Source organism: Callorhinus ursinus, unplaced genomic scaffold (assembly GCF_003265705.2).
Source record: "Callorhinus ursinus isolate GAN/ISIS: 27379988/994484 unplaced genomic scaffold, GSC_fseal_2.0 scaffold125, whole genome shotgun sequence".
Classification (NCBI taxonomy): Eukaryota; Metazoa; Chordata; class Mammalia; order Carnivora; family Otariidae; genus Callorhinus; species Callorhinus ursinus.
This window is the reverse complement of record NW_027397187.1, coordinates 390,720-413,450: the sequence shown is the minus strand read 5'-3', so window position 1 is coordinate 413,450 and position 22,731 is coordinate 390,720. Positions and strand designations below refer to the sequence as shown.

Sequence of the window (22,731 nt, the reverse complement as noted above, 5' to 3'; positions counted from 1 at the left end):
CGCAGCGGAGGGTCAGGTTTAATGGTCACTCTAAGGGATATCGTACATCATTCAGAGCCCAGCACATGCCCCTGCTCCTCCCTTAGCTGAGGGCAGAGCTGGGGTGTCCTCACACCCAGGCTCTGCAGAAGGGGGCCTGCCCCCGAGCCCCAGCTATGTACAAGAACCAGCCCCACTGGGCCCTAGAGTCCACCACTGCTCAGCGCCGCCGTGAGGTCCAGGCACCCACTGCTGTGTGTGGCGGGGTTCCCACCCACCGGGGCCCAGCCCCGGCCTGCCCCTGCTGTACCCTTTGCACTGGGAGAGGACTCCAGACCAAGGCTGGCAAAAGCTGAACTGCACTGCAGCATCAGGGGGCTGAGCGGCTGCTGGAGGACGGGGAGCGGGCAGGGCCCTGCTCAACCCAGAGCCTCCTCTGAGAGAAGGGGAGGCATGTCCCCTCCACGGCTGCCCAGACACCCCTGCTGGGCCGGTGAGGCTGAGGTCAGAGGAAGCAGGAGTGGCAAGAAGGTACAAGCGCAGACCATCAGGGCCTCGGCCAGGGCCAGAGCCAGGCCGGACAGCCGGGCAACACTGCCCCACAGACAGGCCGCCCTGGTGCTGGTGATCAAATAGGGCAGGGCTGGGGGGCTGGGGGCAGAGAAGATCCTGAACACACACTGGGCTGGGTTGTCTACACCGTAACTGGTAACATAGCACTTAACTATTCAACTAATAATGCTGCTTCCCTTTGAACTGTTTCGGGGCTATGAAAATGGCACTTATTTCTAGGAACCCGCAGAAAGGAGCCTCCCCAGGGCTGCAGCCTCTGGGCAGGGCCTAGGCCCCATCAGCGCCAGGCCGCCGAGCACCCCCTGGCCACGTGGGGGTGAGGCTCGTCCCGGGCCACAGGGGCTATGACCTCAGTGGCCTGGGGTGCAGTGAGGGCCAGACCCCCAGGAGGGAACCTGAGCAACACCTGAGGGTGCCCTGAAGCGGCTGTGAAGACTGGGGCCCACGCGGTCCTGGGCCCAGCCCTAGCCGCTGGTCCACGGAAGCAGCTGGGTGGCACGGCCCTCAGAGAACATCCTCAAAGTCCAGCAGCTTCGAGTGCTGACGGCTTTTCCACAGGCGGTACAGCCGGAAGTCAAAATAGGTCTCTATCATCTGCTTCCCTGGGGGGGGCAAGAAGAAAGGCCAGGGCTCAGGCCTCACCCCCGGACCCCACCCCTTGAGCTGGGAACCAGCCTGGCGAGCTCACCTTGGGCCGACAGCTCCAGCGGGGACTCAAAGGTGACCCTGTAAGGGGTCATGAGGGTCCTGAGGTTCTGGAACAGCTGAAAGGGCAGGGCGGGGCCGTGAGTTCAGGGCAGGGGAAGGGGAGGGGGTGGGGGGCTCGGAGGGGAGCAGGAACCCCCCATCACTGACTGGGTTCAAGCACAGGGAGCTTCTGAGCAGCTAAAGGAAGAAAGGACAATAGAAGAAAAACGAGAGCTTTTCAACTCTTTTAGCGGGTCTGGGGTTTCCAGAAACCTGGGGCAGGGTCTGGGGGTCCCTGTACCTTCTCCCCGTTGGGGTTCCCCAGAATGTAGCAGCCCATGATGTGGATGACGTTCGGCTCTGGGTTCACTTTGCTCATCAAGCGGCTCAAGCGCTTCCAGAAGCTGGTGGGGGAGGGCTGGGTCACCGGCAGCCTCTGGCCCAGGCCCCCACGTGGGAGGAGGGGCGGGCCAGGGTCCAGGACGCGGCTCCAGAGACAGGGGCATCACGGGGAGGGGCTGCAGATGGGCGCTGCCTCGAACTCCCCTACCGGCCCTCCACAGGGGCTGCAGGGACGGGGTGTGCAGACGGGCGCTGCCTCGAACTCCCCTACCCGGCGCTCCACAGGCAGCCCGGCTTACTCACTGGATCATGTCCTCCTCTTTCTCCACTTTGGCGAAGGTGGCCACCTTGTTCTTGAGCAGGTACAGGTGTCCTGGGCCGCCCTGTCGCAGACTATAGTTGGCCACGTGGGGCGGACACAGAGGGCGTCCATTCACTGCCCCCCCACCACACAGACACGTGGTCGTTCACGCATGCGCAGGAGGCTGCACTCGCAACTGATACCCCCAACTCCACGCCCCCAGCAGGAAGGGGCCGAGCCCTACCTGGCAAAAAATCAGCATCTTCCAGATCTTGGCCCCCTTGTGATAGATGTTCAGCTTTTTCTCTATTTCCTCTAGGGAGGAAGGAGTGTGAGCTGTCTCCCGGTGCCCCCCCACCCCCGCCATGGCCTGTAGGGAAACCCCCACACCCAGGATCAGAAGACAGTGGGGCTGGCGGGCACATACCCAGAATGTCCTCAAAAGTCGCGTGCTCGTGATCCTGAAACAGACACAGGCCACACTCTGGTCAGAGCCCCTCTCAGGCAGGCAGCCCCACCCAGCACCGGGGGCTGGGGGAGAGACACTCACATAGAGAATGGGGATGATGGACGGGTCGTCCCTGCGGATGATAGTCGGGATGTACTCAGCTTTGGGCACCTTGGAGGAGATGAGCTGCCGACAGCACAGGATGCTGCTCAGGGCCCAGCTGCCCTTGGAGCCCATGGGCAGTGGGAGGCCCCATGAGGTTGCCCCCCACTGCTGGGCAGCCTGTGATGGCTGCATCATTTCCAGGTAGAGCCAGTTGGGCTCCTGGAGGAAAAAGGTCCCGCCCCCGCCAGCCCAGGACCGGCTAGAACAGGAATAGCATAAAGACACCCAACCTCACCATGACCTTGGGGGGCACAAAGCCCGCGGTGTCGCAGGCCACTGCCTCCAGCCCCTTCTCGGTCTCCCAGTCCAGATCCTCGAAGGCCTCACCCAGGGTGCAGTGTGAGCTCTGCAGGTCACTACCTGAGGGGCAGGATGGGTCACCAGGGCCGTGGGCCTCCGGCGGCACCTCCAGTCCCAGCTGTAACCCGCAGACACGAGTGGTAGACAGAACCCGCAGGAAAGACTCCCGGAAGGTCCTCCAGGCCAGGGAGAAACCCAGGGAGAAACCCAGCCACCACCACACTGGTGAGACCGGCCGCTTTCCCCCACCCCCACGAGGCTGCACCGTGGACCCCCGCACAATGCCAGGAGTGCCAGGCCAGCCGCGCCCCTGGAGCCAGCAGCGGGGCAGGGCAGCCCCCGGCCCCTCAGGCCTCCCGGAGCTGCAGCAGCACACAACACCCTGCCCACGAGGTGCCCCCACCTCACAGATGGGTAAACTGAGGCTCAGAGAGCCGAAGCGCAGAAGCCTAGCTGCCCGGGCAGGAGGCCCGCCCTGCGGAGCGCGGGAGCTGGGGGCCTAGGGGAGCCTCTCGGGGCAGGTGGGCCGGCCTGCGCCGGGCACCTACTGTCTCGGGAGTCGTGGGAAGTGTCGGCTTTCATGGGGGTGGGGTCGCTCCAGGACCGGCTGAAGCTCCGCTCGCGCCGCTCGGCGAACGCTGCAGTGAGAGCGGGGGCGGGAGGGGCGGAGCCTGAGCGGACTCCGAGCCGCGGGGCCCCACGGCCGGGCTGGACCCGCGGCAGGGCTGGCTCCGGGCCGCGCTCGTGGCTGGGCCGTCGGAGCACGTCAGTCCGGGGCGCCGGGGCCGGGTTTGGCGTGCGGGGGCAGGGGCTGGGGATCCGGCCCGGTGGCGCGGGGCTAGCTGGGGCGCCCGAAGGCGCCAGGGCGGGTGGCGGAGCGAGCGTCGGGGCCAGAGGCCGGGCGCGTGCGGAGGGGCCGGGGCGGCAGGCAGTTGTGGGCGGGGCTGTGGGTGGGGCCTGGAGCCCGGGGCGGAGCCTGAGGCGGGGGGTTCCGTTGCAGGGCTAGGGGCGGGGCCAGAGTCCAGGGTTCCCGGGTGGAGCTGGGGAGGGGGCTTGGGAACGCGGGTCTTTCCGGCGCAGCTAGCAGCCCGCGAAGCCCCAGCCGGCCGAGAGCAGCGCCGCCCACCTGCCCACCCTCCTGCCCTGGGTCTTACTCTGGGCCTTCACCCTCCGGCTGCCGACCATGCGCAGGTGTTTGCGGAAGTTCCTGGGGAGGAAACACGGGGCCTGGTGAGGATCGCCAGAGTGGGTGGGCGGCGGACCGGTCCCCCATGCTCCCTGCTCTTGGCGCTACTGCCCCGCAGCCGCACCTGACGTTGCCTGAGGCTCTGCCTTCGCCTCTTTAGGGAAGAAATGGCTCGCGCCCCTGCGCTCCCCCGCGCGCCCCCCGCCCACTCAGGCGCCAATCCCACCCAGTCCCTGTGTCATGCTGACACCTTTCCAGGGCTCCCCTTTGCTGCCAGGACAAAGGCACAGTGGTCAAGCCTTCTCTTGCCGCTGCCCCCATCGCAGGACCACCCCCCTGGTGACTTCCCCCGCCTTCAGGCCCCCGCCTCCACGGCCCACCCTTCCATTCCCTCCGCGCCGAGGCACACTCTGAACCCCACCAGCCTCCCTCTCCAAGTGGTCGAGGGCTCCCGCTTCCTGTGCTCGGGGACCAGGGCAGCACGACTGTCTGCACCGGCCTCAGACTCCTTCCCCTGCTCCCGTGTCCCTGGGCCACCTCAGAGACAGGTCTTCTTCACCCCCAAATGTGTGCCCTACCCAGGTTCAGCGTCCAAGATGGACAAGGTTTCTGGCCACATCTCTGAGGTGGGGCTTGGGGAGGATAAGCCTTGTTGCTGACCCCACAGCTCTGGGGTTCAAGGGGCAGGGAGAGACATGGGTGGGCTAGCTGGCTGGAGTCCCACTGTCAACATGCCCCCAAAACACAGGCCTAGGGGGCCCAGGTTCCATGGTCTCTCCTGCCTGCTGCGTCCCCAGAGCAGGGCCAGGCCAGTGGTCGCCACCGCCCTTCCCCCATCAGGTCTACCAGGGCCCAGTGGGTCCAGGCCAGACCAGCACAGACAAGAGACGGACCCTGGTGGCGAGTGGCTGGCAGGCCCTACCTCTGGATTACAGACGCGGAATCATTCTCCCGTTTCCGGCGCTTCCTCTCCGCGTAGCCCCTGAACACCCTGGGAAACCACCACGAGTCAGCACTGCCCTTGGCCGCAGGTAGGAGGGACCGAGACGTGGGGACAGAGGCGTGAGCACAGGGCCTGGAGGGGCATCCAGGGCGCCGGGCCAGGCAGAAGGGTCCTGGCCTGTCTCACCCTGTCCTCCGCCCTGCTCCTGGCAGGCCCTGCCGTAGCCTTGGTGCTTGCGGGGATGCAGCACTCCCTCACAGTCAAGGCCCAGGTCCCTGGCCTGCCCAAGCCTATCTGGGGGTAGGAGGGTCCCCCAGGGACAACCACCGTGCTCTTAAGCTCCAGGTCCCACAGGGTACTTACGAGATGCTGGAGGTACGGCGGGACGGGGCAGCGTGAGAAAGAAGACATAGTGAGCTACGACCCCGGCAGCCCCCTGAGTTCCCTGTTACGGCCCTTGTGATTGACTCCGGGGGCCCCTCACTCATACTCCGGGCACTAGCTATGTTGTGGGAAGCCCATGAGAGGGCCATGGCCGCAGAGGTCACGGGCTCATGCTACCAGGTGCTGTGATGTGGTCATTTCTGCTGGGTCTGGGCCTGGTGGCAAAGGTGGCAGCCCCCAGCCAGCCTGGGGGCAGTGCTGGGCTCTCCAGAGCAGCATCGGGGGGGGGGAGCTTCCTCAGTGTGGGGGACACTGCAGCGAAGGGTGCCTCTCTGAAAGGAACTCCGTGTCCGAAAACCCAGGTACATGTCCCAGACAGAAAAGAGCTGGCCCCGCAGGGGACTCCTGAGGTGTGATCCCTCAAGGTGCCTACAGGGTACAAGTCCACTACTGTCTGGGAGCCGAGATGAGGCAGTGGCCTGGGAGAACCACCCCCACCAGTGACTGTGTCAGCTGCAGCCCTGGGCTGGGTCCCCAGAGGACCATCAAAGGGGAGGGCCGGGAGAGCAGAGGGCAGGGCAGAGTGCAGAAGGGAGGGGTGGTAAAGGGATGGGGCTTGCGAGGGGCAGTGGGAGGCTGGGGGAGGAGAGCAGCCAGCCCTGCCTTCCCTGAGACTGATGTCACATCTGGCAGCCATGGTGGGACATGGGCACGTGGGGCTGCTCGGAAACAGTCAGGCAGGTGGGCCCAGCAGGCAGGAGAGGGTCCAGCAGTACTTCCTGAGCACCAAGAAGAGCCCCTGGCCCAGGCCCCACGCCGTGGGCACATATCAGGTACACGACTCACGCTTGCATAGTTGTGGTTGCTGTCTGGAAACTGAAGAGGTTTTCCTTGGGGAACCAGGTACGGATGGGGGTGTCATCTGCAAGACAAAAGAAGTGGCAAGGGTGGCTTGGGGGTTCCTAAAGCCTTTACTTCCACCTGCCAGGGAAGGTGATGCTTCTGCCAAAGCCAGTGGAGGAAAAGCTCCAGGGTCCCCTAACCCTCTCCCAGGTGGGCGGACCCTGGCATGGGGCTCTAAGGGAGCATGTGCCTGCTCAGCTGTTCACGCTGAGACAACTCAGCAGCTTCGTGACAGTCGGTCTTTGCCCAGCTCTCCCTGGGGCTGCCTACAACGGAAGAGCACTCCTTTGAAAGCACAGTCTGTGTCCAGGGGGCCCAGAGAAAAGATTCACTGTTTCTCTTTGCAGAGGAGGAACAGGGCAGGGACAATGGCTGCAGCCTTTCCTGGGGGCTCTGGGGCCTTCTCTGCAGCCTGCACACTCCATTCCCTTGGACCATTCCAGGAGGGTGAGGTAGAGGCCCTCCTCCAGTGTGGAGACTGTCTTGCTGAGGGCTGCCCCTTCTCAGGACCCTACAGGGTCTGACCCTACAGGACTCTACAGCTCCTAGATGAGGTGGATGAAAGTTTGCTCTACTTTCTCACCCTGACCCCTGCCCCAACCCCTAGGCGGTGTCCATCAGAGAAGCACAAGGTCATGGAGGTGAACTGCCCACACCCCCAGCCTGTGCCCTGGTGCCTAGGCAGGTGGCGGACTGGGAAGCCCAGGAGGTATCCTGGGATGATGTGGGGGCTCAGCTAGTTAGCACTCTGCTTTTCAGGATGTGACCTCAGAGCCAGGAGGCATGGGGCTGCTCAAGTGTCTTCTAGACACAGTAAGTCTCCAGGGCTCACCAGCCACCCACACAGCTCAGCAATCCTGGGGAGGCACCCAATACCTGGCCAGGCCCCAGACAGCTTCCTGAGGTTACTGGGAACTTCATTTGTTGGGACCCAGGGCAGGGACTATTCCCCAGGACTCCCCAAAGGCAGCCTCATTTTCTAATCAAGCCACGTTTTCTGTGTGCTCAATCAAGACTCTCCTAATCCTCCTCCTCCAGGAAGTACTCCTTGACTGACTCGGTGCTGCGGGGCACCTACACACCCTCCACCTGTCCAAGCCTCGGAGTGGTGGTTGCCAGCAAACCCCAGCATCAGCTCCCTGCCCCCGAGCCTGCCCTCACCAGACACACGGTCAACACTGTACATCCTCTCCAGCTTCTTGCGGCGGCTCGTGGCCTCAGGCAGAGGTGGCTGGTCCAGCCCAAAGGCCCGAGGGGAGGGGCTGGGACCAGGGGCCAGCTGGGCGCATCCCGGACATTCCTTGGAGCCCTGGCGGCTGCCTGCCCAGCTCTGGCAGGGCCTGCTGACGTCCTCACGGCTGCCCCCTGGGCTGGCACGCAGGGGCTGACTGTGGTGGTGGGGGTGCCGTTCCCGCTGCCGCCGCCCCTTCACCACAGCCAGCTCAATGGCCTCGGCCTCTGGGCTGGGCAGCAGGGCTGGCTCCCCGGAGATGGTGTACACACGGGGCTGGGGGCCCTCACAGGCTGGCTTCCCGCCGACAGCCTCCTCTGAGAGGCTGCCCTCGTAGCGGCCATTGGAGACGAGGGAGAGGCGACGCTTGTTCTGGGGGGCTGGCTGCATCTCGGGGGACCCGTCGTGGCCAGAGTAGGCATCAGCCAGCAGGTGGTCTGGGGGAGAGGCACCAGGTGAACTGCAGCCCTCTGGCCCTGCCCTCCTGGTGCGGTGAGGGCAGAGAACACCCAGTGAGTGCCTGCCCCGGATGGGGGAGACCGGAGCTGCCCTCCAGCCCCAGTGCCCAAACGCTAAGCCCCTGCTATCTTCAGAAAAGGTGTTTGCGAGCTGCGCACTCCTCTTAGAGGCTCCCACCCTCCTCCTACCTGGGCCCCAAGCTCTGGGTGTGCGCGTGGGGGTGACAGGCTATACTACCTGCGGTTGATGGTGGGGGATGGACGGGAATAAACAGGCCACCTCCCAGCCTGCCACTGCACCCGTGTGCCCAGTGCCAACTTCTCCCTTCCCCCCCACCAGCTGGCCCCCAGAGACAGCGGTGCCAACCCTGGGGGTGCCAGGAGGCCTGTTGCCATGCCAACGGCCCAGGCTGGGTGGGTGCCATGGTGATGAGTGACTCTGAGCTCCTCCTGGGGCTCTGGGCCAGGGGAGGGCAGGGGGCGTGAGGAAGCCAGCCCAGCAGCTCACAGCCCACCAGCTGGGCCAGGCCTGGGGCAGGGGACAGCAGCCCTACGTCGTGGGGGTGGGGTGGGGCTGCGGACTAACCCGGTCCTGGCACCTCTTCGGATGCCCCTACCTGCACCGTTCCGATTCTCAGGGTGACTCTGGGACAGGTACTCGCCAAATGCTCGGGCTGCTCTGAAGGGTGGACAGCAGGGTGCTCTTTCAGTGCACCCAGGGCACTCTGGACTCTCCCCAAAAGGGAGCCTGGGGTCCCCACCCCCACCCAGGCCTCGAGCACCAGCAAGGGGAGGGTCGGGGTCACTCCCGGCAGACCGTGCCGTCCCACCCCCAGAAAACCCAGGGCTGACAGGCCGCAGGTCCAGGGACCCTTGGGGCTCAGTGCAACGTGGCCGGGGCCCGGGTCGGCTTTCGGTCCAGCCCCCGTCAGTGTGTGTGTGTGTGGGGGGGGGAGGTCGTGAGGTCGGGCAGCTCACCCACAGCTGTCTCCGGGAGGGGAGCCGCGCCGAGGCGGGGGTGCGAGTGGGGGAGGGAGGCGCGGCGAGAAGCCCCGCCACGGGGGACACGCCGCGGGGGCCGGGGGCGGGCGTTGGGCCCCGGCCGACCCGCCGCACTCACCGCACTTTGGCCGCCACCGAGGACATGGCCTCGCTCCTCAGCGCCCTCCTCCGGGAGGCGGCGGCGCCCATGGTCGCGGCGGCGGCGGCGCATCCCCCGGCCTCAGAGCGCGCCCCGCGCCCGCCGCCTCCGCCGGGGTAGCCGCACCGCTCCGGGGCTCCGGCTCGGGCCCGGGCCCCGCATGGCCGCGCCGAGCAGTCCGCGAGTCCCGCCGCACCGGGAGAGCACTGCCGGGGCCGGGGGCGGTGGCTCCGCCCACCGCGACATCATGGACGGGGCGGGGCCGGGGCCCCGCCTCCCGCTACGTCACGCCTGGAGGTGGCCGCCCATGACGCCGGGGCCTGGCGGGGTCGCCCGGAGGGGACTGGGGCGGTGGCTCCGCCCACCGTGCAGGCGCTGGGGAGGGGGACGCCGAGAAACAGGCTGGCGGTCACTTGACTCCAAGGTCCTAGGCCCTCGGGTCAGGGGTCTCCCTGCCCCTTGGGAGACCTGCAGGGGCTGCGGGCCCCAAAGACGCAGGGCCGGAGTTGCCCCTCCTCTTATACAAAAGGGCTCCCTGGCGCTGCTTGATGATCCGAGACAGCGTGGGCGGCAGACGACCTAGGAGAGCAGCCCGTGTCCTGCGGGGGAAGATGCCTGGGAGACCAGCAGTGGGCTCCTTCTTGGTTCGGGGGGCGCCCCAGCTCCACGCGGACCCTGGGTGTCCGGCCTGCCTGGTCAGTTGTTGCAGCGGGGTGCCTGCGGCCCCCACATGGTGACTTCGGAGGACAGCAGGTGATGCCACACCCAGTCCGGACTCAGGGATGCGCCCCCACCCCCCTACCCCACGGCGGACCGGTGATGGGGGCCGCGGCTGTTCCCTGGCTCTGGTCAGGCCCATCATGCTGCTCTCGGCCACAGGGACCTTGGCAAGGGACATGTCCACACACAGTCAGATCTACCTTTATTGACACATCAAGCAGGTGTACCAGGGGCTCCGATCTCTCTCCGAGACCTCCCGGAGCCCCGCAGGGGCGGACACAGCCCCTGGGATTGCTGTGTGCACAGGGGGTGCCAGGACCGAGAGCCCCACCAGAAGCTGCCAGTGCAGATGGGCCAGAGGCACCCAGTGCAGCTTGGGTTCCAGCACAAGAGAAGCTGGACTCAGTGGCTCACGGGGCCTAGGCCCCGGCCCGTCTTCGTGGCAGGCTGGGAAGAGCCCCAGGGGCTGTAGGAGCCAGGGTCTCTGAGGGAGGCCCATAGCAGATGCTGCTCTAGGGTACGTCTGAGGGGAGACCTCTACCCATCCTGGTCAGAGCGCTAGGGGCAGGAGTCCGGGGGACAGTCCTGGGAAGCCAGACTGGGGCTCCGATGCCGAAGTGAGGACTCGTCGTCCTGGAAGCAAACAGCACAACATCATGGTGGGGGTGAGCCTGGAGGGCTGACCCTGGGCCAGGTTTCTCTGGCTCTGTGCTGCAGGGCAGCAGGGAGGGAGCCAGCTGGCCTGCTTGGAGCCCTCAGAGCTGACTCAGCCCAGGGGCACAGGCAGGTCCAGGCAGCTCACCGAGTCTGAGCCCACGTGGGCCGGGGCACTCTGGAAGTCAGCATATGCATCCTTGGGACCGTCTGGCAGTTCCTCCTCATACTCAGTCTGGTAGTCAGACTCATCTGGACAGAGCGGAGGGCTGTGTTGGTCCCCTCCTGAGGGCAGGGGCCATGGCATGGTGGTCATCAGGCCGCAGGGCTGCTAGAGGGAGCCTGGTGGCCAGGGTGGCTTGTTGGGCATGCCAAGGGTTAGAAGGAGACGCTGCCAACACCACCCTCAGCTATGCGGGTGTGTGTCCTGAGCATCCAACTCACCGTCCACTGTGGCTACCTTGGCGGGCTCAATGCGTGACACAATCTCGGCAAGGTCAGTGAAGTAGGCGTTGGGGCAGGTGAGGACCTGGAGGGCCGAGATGGAAAAGACATGTGGCCAAGGCCACAGCTCCTCTGGTCCCCAGACCACAGCCCTTGGCTGCCTGGCCAGGCCCCCCGCGCCTCTCTGCAACCCTCTGTGGTCCTAGCCTGCTGAGGTGCCCAGGCCCCTGGAGTTGGGGCAGGGGCGTGGAAGATGAACAGAGGCCAGCGCAGGCCCCCACCCTCTCCTACCACGAGCAGCAGAGAGCCAAGGTGGGGCAAAAAGAGGGGGTGTCGGGGCAGAGGCCAAGAGACAGCTACCACAGGGCCGCACCCCTGCCCTTGTCTTCTGGCCCCTGGGGGAGTGCCAGAGGCCTGAGCAGCTTGGGGGGGGTGGTGCCAAAGTACTGCAGGCTGCAGGGAGCCCTGCACCTCTCAGGCCCGCTGTGGCAGGCAGAGGACCGGTCACAGGAGGAAGGAAGGGAGGAGGGGCGCTAGCTCGGGCACTCACATCACATGCCTTCATCTTGCTTGTTCCCTGTCGGTCCTGTAGCATCTTTTCCAGCACACCACTCCGACCCCAGATGTCAAACACTGTCCGCCCATGCTGGTACCCCACTTCCTGCACACACAGCACGAACCCCGGGACCAGGTGTCAGGAGGCCCCACTTCCGAGCTCAGAAGTGAGGGCAGGCAGGCACCGCACCCTGCAGGCCCTCTGCACCCCAGCTGCACTCACGCAAATCTCGTTGAACTTGCCGAAGTCCAGAGTGCTGTAGCTATCGATGGGGGGGCGCAGGTACTCACAGTACTCACTGTTCTTCACCATCTCCAGCTGCCGGACGCAGCACACATAGGCCAGGCGTGTCTGGATCTCCGCCATGTTCAACACCTGCTGCCGTCGAAGCATCTGAGCGAGGCTCTGCGGGCCCCCCACGGCTCCAGGGACCCCGTATGGGCACAGCTGCCTGCGCCTCACACCCTGGCCCTTTCCCTCCCCTCTCCCAAGGGGAGACACATCTCTGCTAGTCCTGGGAGGAGGGTAGGTGCCCAGCCAGGGATCCTGGAGATGGATCCTGGTGGGTGGTGGGCCTATCCCCTTTCCCTAGAGCTGGTCCAGGCAGGATCCTGGCAAGGACAGTGAGCAAGTGACTGCAGCCCCGTTGGCCTTGGAGCCTGGAATGCGCTACAACCCTCCTCTGCCCACAGAGGCATTTGGGCTGCACCACGTTGCCCATCTTGGGGACAGAAGCCACAGGGGAGCACCTGGCCACCTGGCACTGTGCAGAGCTATGCCCCCACCTTGACTTTTGAGGCCAAGGGGTTCCAGCGCTTCCAGAGCAGCCACCACCCAGACAGGGCGTCGCCATAGTTGGTGAGGTCCGTCTCGTCCTGGCTGCCCACGTCAATGGCAATCACCACCTTTGCTCCCATAGACCTGGCCACATCCGCTGGGGAGAAAACAGCCTAGGTCACCACCCAGGACAGGCATGCAGAGCCCCAGGTGGGAGCAGGGCTGGGGGCGGGGCAGGGATAGAGCCTGCAAGGGCCAGAGGGTCTCCTGTCCAGTGTCACTCCTGGGCCTGTAGAGGGGCAGCCTAATGCAGAGAACTGTCCAACAGGTGACAGGTGTGCCCGAGGGAGGGGCCTCGCCCACAACCCTGGCACTTTCTGGCTGTTAGTTCCAACTGTGGGCACAGATGGGACATAATTGCTCTCAGCTCCTCTGCTTGGCCCTTGTTCTGAGTGCTGCTGAGCTGACAAACAGGGCCATATGCTGGGAGCACACGATGCCCAAGTGTGTGTGCACAAGGGCATGCGCCTGCATGTGCCTGTGTGTGTTCTCTGGGCTCCGTGAGCACACTCTGAGGACAACGAGTGCCACTGGCCTTCCTGGGAGTGGAGGTGGCTGCGGCAGGGTGGGGGCGGTACCTGGCAGGTTGTTGATGTACCCCCCGTCCATCAGCAGGTGTCCGTCTTTGGGGTCACAGAGGGGAGGCATGTAGCCTGACAGAGACATGCTGGCACGCACGTACCTCCACAGGGAGCCTGGGAGAGAGTTGCGGGGGGGTGGTTGTCACCAGAGTCTGCCAAGGGGCAGGAGGGGAGCCTTTCGCTGCACAGTGGGTTCCTGCCCTGGACCCTTGGCTCAGAGCCCTGCCACCATGGGCTCCTTAAGTCTGCACATCTGGACAGACAGACACACCTCCTGTTCTTCCTCCTTCACAAGGGAGGCTCTCTCCATAGAGGGAGCATGGGGAGGGCCAGAGGCCCAAGGGAGGCCCGGCTGGTTCTGCAGTCTCCCCACATTCTGCTGTGAGCCCCACCATCCCACTCACCTCCAAAGAGACACACGCACTCAGCTCACAAACCACTTTGCCCTGGAGAAGGGCCCTCAGCTGCCACCCACGTACTGGCCTTTTCACGGTCCCCAGCCCAGCAGTCTCCCACCAACTGCTGATCTGAGCCCAAAAAACACATGCCCTGCATGTGCCCTTCACCCTGCGCCCCCCGGCCTGAGTGTGCCCTTTGCCCCCTGCATCCCCCGGCCCAAGCGTGCCCTTTGTCCCCCACCCCAACCCGAGTGTGCTCTTCGCCCCCCACCCCCCTGCCCGAGCATGCCCTTCGCCCCCCACATCCCCCAGACGTGAGTGTGCCCTTCGCCTTACTCCTCTCCGCTCTCAGTTCACATTGTTATCTCCACCTTTCGGTGTCCAGTTTGGGCTTGTGGGTGCTTCCAGACTCTTGGTTCTGTCCCTACCCGTTTCCCTCATGCTCAAGGCAGGATCCTCTCTGGGTTCAGACCTCCCTGAGCTCCCTGCCTCCTTCGGGTCATCTCGGTGCTTCCTCTGGTTCATGGAGCTTCCAGGTTCCCTGCTTGCCTGCCCCCTGCACCCCCCCGCCCCCGCCGAGCTGGTCCTTCAGTACCCTTCCCCTGAGCCACGCGGCCCCGAGCGGGAGCGGAGGCGGGGGGCGCTGTGCCCTGGGCATGTCTGAGCCCGTATCAAGGGGAACCCAAGGAGGAGGTGCTCACCGTCCGTGTGGACCCGCATAGCGGAGGCCGTGATGTCTGTGGTGATGGCGAAGTAGGGGATCCACAGGTCCTGCAAGGGAACAGCAGGACTCAGAAGGGCCGTCGTCCCCCACCACCAGCCCTCGACCCTGCAGGCCTGGAGGCTCAAGGAGATGGGGGAGGTCCCTGCTCGGGGGGGCACCTCGATCTGCTGGTCCTTGAAGACGCTACAGATGCTGCTGTTCAGGCCGGCCCCCGAGAACATGGACGTGATCGGGTAGGTCAGGTCCAGCACAGTCTTCACCATCGATGTCATGTCCTGAGTGGGCAGGGCACACATGAGACCCCGGCAGAGGATGATCCCATGGGACTCAGCCAGGAGCCCAAGTCTGAGAAGGGAGCAGGGACAGAACACACACACGTGCTTCCTAAAAACACAACAAGGGTGTCTGGGAAGCATCCTGAAGGGTCTCTGGGGGGAGCGGATGCCAGGGCGTGAGCAGGAGGGCGGGGAGGTCCCATGAGGGGGCCCGCTGCGCTGGCTCTCACTCAGGACGAAGCTCAGTCAACACCGGTAGGTGAGTGGTCAAGATAGCCCCCTGCTGAGGTCCCCAGCATGCTTGGGGTTGACCCCCATATTCTACCACGGCAGACACTCCATCGGGGCCCGGGAGGGAGTGGGCCTGTTGAGGGCCCTTTCTGCCAAAGCCCCCCAACCCTCTGCCTCTGGAGGGACTGAGGCCCATCCTTCCTCAGTGAAGACGGGGGCCAGGAGCAGGACTTGTGACTGGGCAGGCGGCACTGGCCTTGCCCCAAGAATGCCCGGGTTCAAGGCTGCCTGACTTCTTGAGGGCCAGGGATGGAGAGAAAAGGTCCTGCCTGCCTCTGTGCAGACAGAAGCTGAGATGGAAAAGCCCAGAGCACAGGCCATACAGGAGGTGGGCCCCCAGCGGAGGGTGAGTTGCCCCTCAGCGTGCTCACACTGAGATGAACAGAATGAAGACCCCGCCTTGGGACAAGCAGAGAGAACAAGTGCACTGCTGGGAGAGGGACTCAGGACAGTGTAGCACCCAGGGCCCTCCATGGTTAGCAAGGCCCTCACTCCTGAAGATGCCCCTGTCTAGCACCAGGGCCTGCAGAGCCAAGCCTGGCAGCCCGCACAACCACCACCTCCCTCAGTGTGGCAGGAGGCCAAAGGCTCCCCAGGAAAGGCAGGGAAAGAGAACACCCTAGGCAGGACCCAGCCCACCGCGCCTTGCAGAGTAGCCTCTCAGCAGACTCCCATGGCCCAACGCACACTGAGGACAATGAGGGCATCAGCCCAGTGTTCCGTGGCCATTCCCACATCTGCACCAGACCAGCAGAGATGGAGAAGGGAAATGTCTGCCTGGCCTGTGACCGGACCCTCAGTTGAACTACAGGTAACTAACTTTCCTTCCAGTGGCACTGACCTCTCCATGTTGTCCTCAGTCACCTTTATAAATTAAGACCAGGCACCAACCAGAGCCCATCCCCCAATACTGATATCCTTACTTGCTCTGTGCTCCTCATTCCCCCACCACCCCACAAACCCTGCTCTGAGTCCAGAGCCCTGCAGAGCCGCGAGCAAGGGCCAAAGGTCCCAATGTCCTCCTGCTCCCACAGCACCCCAGGGACCTGGTGCTAAGCTCCAGGGAGGGCAGAGGCCCCTCACCTCAGCCCACTGCTTAGCCCGGATCCGTATCTGGCTGTAGTTCCGCTCCTCGGAGTACAGGGCCCCCATGAAGGCCCCGATGGACGTCCCTCCAACCATGTCCACAGGGATGCCACACTCCGTCAGGGCCCGGATGATGCCGACCTGGGCACAGCCTCTACACCAAGCAGGAGCACAGAACAGGAATAAGCATGGTTGCCAGGGACAGGAACCTGCCGTGCGTCAGCAAAAGGCACCAGAGATGGTCCTCCCAAGCCACCCCTCCTCCTCAGCGCCTGCCTCTTGCATAAGTCACAGAAAACGGGATGCGAAGCTGAACACACTTTGCACAGACTCAGGAGGGTGGGAGACACACAGAAGGGGGTCCTGATAAGCGCCCTGAAGGCAACACTGCAGTGGGTGGGGGGGGACATGGACGAGCTCCCACAGGGACAGGAGAGCCAGGGTCTGACTGAAGCCGTCGCCCTGAGCCTCAAACCACTGCTACTGTTTCTCATCTGTGATGCCCATCGGAAGTCTCCGGTCACAGAGAACAGGCCACGTGACCACAGCCAGGAGGAAACGAGCAAGAGAGGCTTGAGGAGCCAGGCAACAGGGACATGACACAGGCTCCCAATGACCGCTCCCAGCAAGTCCCAGGGGCTAGAAGGGGTAAGCAGCCTGCAGGCCTGATGGGTGAATGAGTAAGCAAAGCACCGCACACGCATACGAGGGACGTGGCTTAGCTTGGAAAGGAACGGAATTCTGACACAGGCTACCACGTGGACGAACGTGAGCCCCTTCTGCTGAGTGAAAGAAGCCTGACATAGAAGGACAACGACTCCCCTCACTTGAGGGACCTGGAGGGGTCAAGCCCACAGACAGAGACAGTGGAGAACAGGGCCGGGGGGTGGGGGTGGGGGCAGAGGTTCAGTTTGGGAAGATGGAACGTTCTGGTGATGAACAGTGATGTTTGCACAACACCATGAGCGCACTTAATGCTACCAAATTTTACAGTCAAAAATATTTAAAATGGTAAATTTTATGGCATGCATATTTTAACACTATTAAAAAAGTATTTAATATCACCACAAAAAAACTGAATACTCAGGTATAAGCTTTAAAAACAATTTCCAGAAATTAAAGACAAGATTGATAATTTGGCACAGAACTGAAAAACTGTAAGACAGGGCCAAACGGCAACTTTAGAAGTGGAGATACGGTATCCGACGCAAAGAATGCCATTGGCGGGTTAGGCAGCAGGCCAGGCACACTGAAGAGAGCCCCCCCCCCTGAACACAGGCCAGAAGAAGATGCTCACTGAGTCGCAGGACACCCCAGGATGGCAGCCACGGAGACCGCTCCCCAGGACAGACGTCCGAGTGCTTAGAGCATGTGTGGGATCCGGCAGAGGAGCCCAGAAAGAGAAGAAGGGGAGGGGGCAGAGGCAGTATCTGGACAGACAGACGGTGGTCTGGACGGAACTGACCGTCAACTTCAAGCCTCAGATTAAAGGAGCATCATGAACTCCAAGCATCGATCAAAAGAAAGCCATTCCCACATTGCTGGAGACCCGAGACAGAAAGAAACCCAAGCAGCCTGAGAACAGAAGGCACACTGCGCCCACAGTGCAGGAGGGCTGGCCTCTCTGCCCTCTGAGGTCACGACACAACATCTACTACCCACAACTTAGGACAAAAAGAAGAGTTTAAATCAAACAAGTCAAATAACAGAAATAACACAGATAAGAGCAGAAATTAAGGAACCAGCAAACAAACACACAGGAAAGAGGGCCATCTCGGAGGGAGGGGTGCCGGGGTGAGCAAGGGCACATCCGCACAGACGCTCTGGTGAGAACAGTGGGAAGTAGGCGTGAACCTCATGCGCAGGCAGGAAAAATTCAGGTAAGATGGACATGTTCCTAGAACAACGTAACTTGCCAAACCTGACACGAGAAAATCTGAATCGTACTATAACCATCAACATAACTGAGCCTTTAGTTTTTAAATCTTCACAAAGAAAACTGTGTGTCCAGATGGTTTTACTAGTGAACGCTGCTGAACATATAAGGAAGAGTAGCACAGATCTTACATAAAAATCTCAGAAAATAGGAAAAGAAGAAGCACTTCCCAACTCAATCTTGAAGCTAGCAAACAAACCTACACGCGTTTCAAGGAAGGACAAGCACACTCAGATTCAAAGGGAGTCTAGCAATATACAAACAGGACAACACATCGTGGGCAAATGAGTCTATCTCCAGAATACGGTGTTCGTTTTTGTTTAAAAATCAGTGTAATTCAGCACCTTAACAGACATACAAAAACCATTCATGATGCGCCCTCAGCAAGCTGAGGGTAGAGGGGCACGTCCTCCACTGGACAGAGGCTGCAAACACCTGCCGCCAAGATCACGCTCAGTGACGGGCAAATGCTGTCCCTCTCATGGCAACAAGGCAAGAAGAAGAAACAAAAGACATAAATATATTTTGGAAAGAAAGAGAAAAACTGCCTTTATTCCCCAAAGACGTAACTTGTATATAGGAAATGCAAAAAAAAAAAAAAACCCTATAAAAAAGTCGCTAGAATAAGTGAATTTAGCACAGTTGTAAGATACAGCATCAAGGTACAAATACCAATTGTATTTCTATGCACTGGCAACGACACTCTGAAACTGAAATTTAAAAGATGACATTTACAACAGGAAAAAAAAATCCCATGAGATACTTAGCTGATTCTAAAAAATTTATATGGAAGTGCAAAGCACCTAGAGCAGCCAAAGACAATTTTGAAAAAAACAAAAACAAAACGGAAGGACGTGCGGTGCCTGAAGTCAAGCTTTACCACAAGGTGGTTGAGACAGTGTGGCAGCGTCCTGAAGGACACACGCGGCAGAGCCCAGGCAGGGTCACACCTGGAGCCATGTGGGTGACACGGCGACCTCAGCGACCTCAGGGGAAGGAAAGTCTTCAGCCAGAGGTGTGGCTACAAAACAGAGTCACAAGAAACATTAGGTGGGTCACAGACCTGAATGTACACAGAGCTTCCAGAAGAAGACAGAATGCCTTTGTGACCTTGGGACAGGCAAGGGTGCTCAGAACACCAGAAGCAATAACCATAAAAACAGAAAATCACACTTCATCGAAGTTAAAAACTGCTCATCAAAGAAATACCATTGAGAAAATGAAAAGTCAAAGATTGAGAGACAAAATTAGCAATAAATATATCTGGCAAAAGACTTGTGTTCAGACTATATAAATAATCCCTCTGAATCAACAATAAAAGACAAACCGCTGGCTAAACATGAGCGAGGAACGTAAATGCTACGAAACAAAATAAGAGACACAAATGGCCAGGAAGCACATGACACCATTAGGCCCCAGGGAGAGGACCCCCTGCACACACATTACAGCAATTCAAAATCCTGATAAAATGTGGGAGCCTGAATGTCAGATATCGTTGGTGGGGGGCACAGAGTGCGAAATGAGCCCCACAAGCAGGTATTTGCCCGAGAGGAAAGAACATCACACACAGAGAGATTTGTGCAAGGACAGTCACAGCCATTTTCCCCATAGTAACTCAAGCGGCCATGTGGCCAGGAGCAGGGTAAGCAGAGTGCGGCAGACGGCGGGACACGCTCCCCAGTGCTGCTGATGTGGCCCAGCGCACGCAGACCGCCTCGCTCGGAGGGCTGAGCGGCCAGACGCGAGCCCACAAGGAGAGTGAGGCAGCGAGCAGGACACCTGCATGAATGTTCTCAGAGAAAGTCAGCGTTGCACTTGAGGAACAAAGACAGAAAACCGTGGAAAAAGCATTCAGACATTAGAAATATTTTTTAAAGTTTTTTTTTTTTTTTTAAAGACTTCATTTACTTATTTGTCAGAGGGGACGAGAGCGCACAAGCAGAGGGAGCGGCCGGCAGAGGGAGAAGCAGACTCCCCGCTGAGCAGGGAGCCCCACGCGGGACTCGATCCTGGGACCCCAGGATCCTGACCTGAGCCGAAGGCAGACGCTTAACCCACTGAGCCACCCAGGCGCCCTAGACATTAGAAATATTTTAGCAGAAGATCTATTTGAGAAAAGTCACCTGGAAAGCAGAACAAAAAGAGAGATGGAAAACAAGGGAGAGGAAAGACAGGAGAGCTTGGGGGCCCATCTCGGAGGCCTGACCGAGCATCAGAAGCTCCAGGAACAGAGGACAGAGCCCAGGGTGGGGGAACATCATAGAACATTCCCCAGGGCCGAAGCTCATGATTTCCAAATTGGGAAGAGCCCCTGGAGCCCACCCAGTGTAGTGGATGGATGAGCTGTTCCCAAGGCACATGGCCAAGTCCCTGCGGGCACAGGAACTAAGAGACCCTCCCACAGCTTTCAGAGGGAAAACAGGCCCCACTGGGCGTCCCAACAGGGACCCTGGAAGCTCGAAAGACAACGGCAGCAGCATCACCTAGAAATTCTCAGGGAAAATTACTTCCAGCTTGGATTCCACACCCAAATCGTCACTGAGGACATTTTCTGCTATGCAGCCTTTTAAAACTTTTACTTCCAAGGGGCGCCTGGGTGGCTCAGTCATTGAGTGTCTGCCTTCGGCTCAGGCCATGATCCCAGGGTCCTGGGATCGAGCCCCGCGTCGGGCTCCCTGCTCTGCGGGAGGCCTGCTTCTCCCTCTCCCACTCCCCCTGCTTGTGTTCCCTCTCTCGCTGTGTCTCTCTCTGTCAAATAAATGAATAAAATCTTAAGACAAAAACAAAAACAAAAACTTTTACTTCCCAAACATCTTCTCTCAAGGAAGTGTGTAGAGCAGGAACGCTACCCAAATCAGGAATGTGTCAGGAAGGAGGGAGTTGTGGAATCCAGAAAACGAGCTGAACTTGGGAGGGACAAAGGCAGGTCCCAGGATGACAGTGAAGGGAAACTCCAAGACCGTGTCCTAGCAGCCAGACTGGGAAGCAACCAGCAGAGCCCAGAGGTGGTGGGATGCCTGGGGGGGGGGGGGTGCCTCCCACACATGGGGAAGCAGAAGCCGCCCGGGATGGCGGTGAGCACAGACGGAGGCGGGCGCTCCAGGGGCGGCCTGGGCACCAATCTGTGACACCCAGGAAACAGCAAATGGCAGCTGCGAGGAAGGACGCACAGCCACACGTGTGCACTGAGCCACGTTGTCAGAGGAAGAGACACGGGGACAACCAGTGGGGCCAGTGTGGGAACTGTACCGGGACTGTGAGTGGTGAGGAGGGAGATGGACTCTGACAGAAGACGGAGGACGGACGGACGACACAGGAGAGTAGATGCAGGGTGGACGGACAAAAACCAAACAGAAGAGGAATGTTACTTGGAGACGCAGACGAGCAGAGGGCTGACACCACGCTGCAGGTGACGGTCCCTGGGGGACCTCTGGACGTGGTGCCCGGGCAAGACTGGCACAGGACTGCGAGGCGACGGCCACAGGGCTTCTAGACTAAGTATTATTTTGACTAAAACTAAATTTTCATTAAACAGGCTGCTGAGCATGCCCACAAACCAGGCCCAAATCTGGGCCACCTCACAGTCCGAGTCCCACGGAAGTAGCCTGGACCTTGCCTTCAGTCGGGCGACGTCAGGCGAGTCACCTGGTTCTCGAGAGCCCCTGGCTCGGCTCTCAAGTACAGGCCAGGGCAAGGAGGGTCGCCTCAGACAAATGAGCACACAGTTCGTGCCGCACCGCCAGGCCAGGCCGCGTCTGGGGGCTATCAGGGGTGGGGGCTGTGTCCACCCGCTGTCCTGTCAGTAAGGGCCTCAGGCCAGACTCCAGGCCTCCGAGGTTTCCAGGTGGGGAAGTGCGGAGAGTGGGCTCAGACATGCTCCTCTACACTCTCCTGATCCTTTCTAGACAAGAGGGTCTGGGTCCTTGGCCTCCAGGCTGGACCACATCTCTGACCATAATTCGGCAGGTGTGAGCACGGGCCTGGCTCCACAGGCAGGAGACACCTTGGAGAGTGCCCCCTCCAAATGCCACGGCACTCCCAAGGGCCTTCAGTTCTTCCGAGCCCCTCCCTCCTGCTCACTTTGAAAGCGATGTTCTTGGGACACTGGAGGTGCTGAGCCAGGCGCCTGCTCCTGGGGAGAGAGGCACCAGCAGCAGGGCTGGGGGCGCGGGTGGCTGTGCAAAATGCTCAGGAGGCCCTGCCCAGGGACAGCCCTGAGCCTCACTTGACCGGGGGGGGGGGGGCGCGCAAGGACTCTACCCCACAGTGCACCCCCAGCCCAGAACACAGTCAGGTGCCCCGTGCCCTTCCTCCCTCCCTCCGAGGGGCAGGGGTCCAGCACAGATGTGGCAGCTCTGCTCTACCCTCCCACAAGCATCTGGTTTGCCAGCAGAAGGCCTGGGTCTCATCACACCTCCTCACGGTGCACTCGGGCCCCACTTCTACTCCAGGCGTAGACCCCTCTTTAAGTTCAGGAGAGAGGTGGCAAACACGGGGTAGTGGTCATTTCAGGAACTCAAGAAAGCTGATGAGGGCTAGCACACCATAAAGTGTGTATTAAATGGAAAGAAACTCACCCGGAGCCCAATGGAAAGACTGGCAAAAGGTAAGAACAGAGTTTTCAGAAGAGGCACGAACGGCTAACAGACAAGCAGACACTTCTGGCAAAGGCTATTAGAACAAGACACAAATCATCTAATGCACTGGCCACCATTAAAACCTGGGACAGCCTATGGGGAGCACTGCTTGGCAAGGTGCACTCAGGGGCAGAAAACTGCTGGGCCATGTGTAGGGCCCATCTACAGGGACTGCTCCTAGGACAAGCTCAGAGGCCTCGTCATCAGCACGCACGGGCGCACACGCACGCACACACCAGCAGCTGCAGGTGGACAGGGTGGGGACTCACCTTGCCCCCCCTCCCCCAAGCACCAAGGCAATGGCGTTGCCAGTCAGCACCCGAGCAAGGCGGGAGAAGTCTGAGTGCCGGTCTGGGGGCCTCTGGAAGACTCGCTGGTACATTTCCACCTGAGAGAGGGACCAGGAGACAGAGAGGCTGGGCCAAGTCCCACACACTGTGGCCTGACCAGGGCGGTTTCCTCTACTCGGGACCCAGAGCCCTCTCCAGGGCACAGCAGGGTCTGACCCCGGCAGCACCTTGGTGCCCAGGCTTGCCTGGGAGGAAGCTCTT

The 22,731-nt window shown here is 61.2% G+C and overlaps 2 protein-coding genes across 11 annotated transcripts in view; both read right to left on the bottom strand.

Moving 5' to 3' along the window:
• On the bottom strand, positions 1-9,268 carry NSMF (NMDA receptor synaptonuclear signaling and neuronal migration factor). Of its 7 annotated transcripts, none has more exons than XM_073890040.1 (15): positions 9,021-9,268; positions 8,518-8,579; positions 7,373-7,879; positions 6,155-6,230; positions 4,904-4,996; positions 3,950-4,002; positions 3,344-3,433; positions 2,731-2,855; positions 2,433-2,516; positions 2,310-2,343; positions 2,127-2,197; positions 1,885-1,964; positions 1,541-1,643; positions 1,241-1,437; positions 1-1,154 (listed from the first exon to the last, which is right to left on the bottom strand). In XM_073890040.1, the coding sequence occupies exons 1-14, from the start codon at positions 9,089-9,091 to the stop codon at positions 1,267-1,269; spliced, it is 1,620 nt and encodes a 539-aa protein (XP_073746141.1). In that variant the 5' UTR covers positions 9,092-9,268; the 3' UTR covers positions 1-1,154; positions 1,241-1,266. The 7 variants fall into 7 exon arrangements, with proteins under 7 accessions (XP_073746141.1, XP_025720657.1, XP_025720656.1 ...); XM_025864872.2 differs by having other exon boundaries at positions 1,241-1,316; positions 4,904-4,972; positions 9,021-9,266; XM_025864871.2 differs by having other exon boundaries at positions 1,241-1,316; positions 9,021-9,265.
• Positions 9,269-9,946: 678 nt separating this feature from the next.
• Positions 9,947-22,731, bottom strand: part of PNPLA7 (patatin like domain 7, lysophospholipase) — a 60,867-nt gene continuing 48,082 nt past the window's right edge. For 3 of the 4 annotated variants that reach the window (XM_025864846.2, XM_073890039.1, XM_025864844.2), the window contains exons 26-36: positions 22,450-22,568; positions 15,605-15,761; positions 14,114-14,230; positions 13,933-14,002; positions 12,831-12,947; positions 12,201-12,349; positions 11,638-11,790; positions 11,410-11,520; positions 10,860-10,944; positions 10,564-10,667; positions 9,947-10,394 (exon numbers count right to left, since the gene is read on the bottom strand). In XM_025864846.2, the coding sequence (XP_025720631.2) occupies positions 10,320-10,394; positions 10,564-10,667; positions 10,860-10,944; positions 11,410-11,520; positions 11,638-11,790; positions 12,201-12,349; positions 12,831-12,947; positions 13,933-14,002; positions 14,114-14,230; positions 15,605-15,761; positions 22,450-22,568 (1,257 nt within the window). In that variant the 3' untranslated portion in view covers positions 9,947-10,319. Of the gene's footprint in view, positions 10,395-10,563; positions 10,668-10,859; positions 10,945-11,409; positions 11,521-11,637; positions 11,791-12,200; positions 12,350-12,830; positions 12,948-13,932; positions 14,003-14,113; positions 14,231-15,604; positions 15,762-22,449; positions 22,569-22,731 lie in introns of those variants that run through there. The other variant, XR_012377246.1, reaches the window with a different exon arrangement.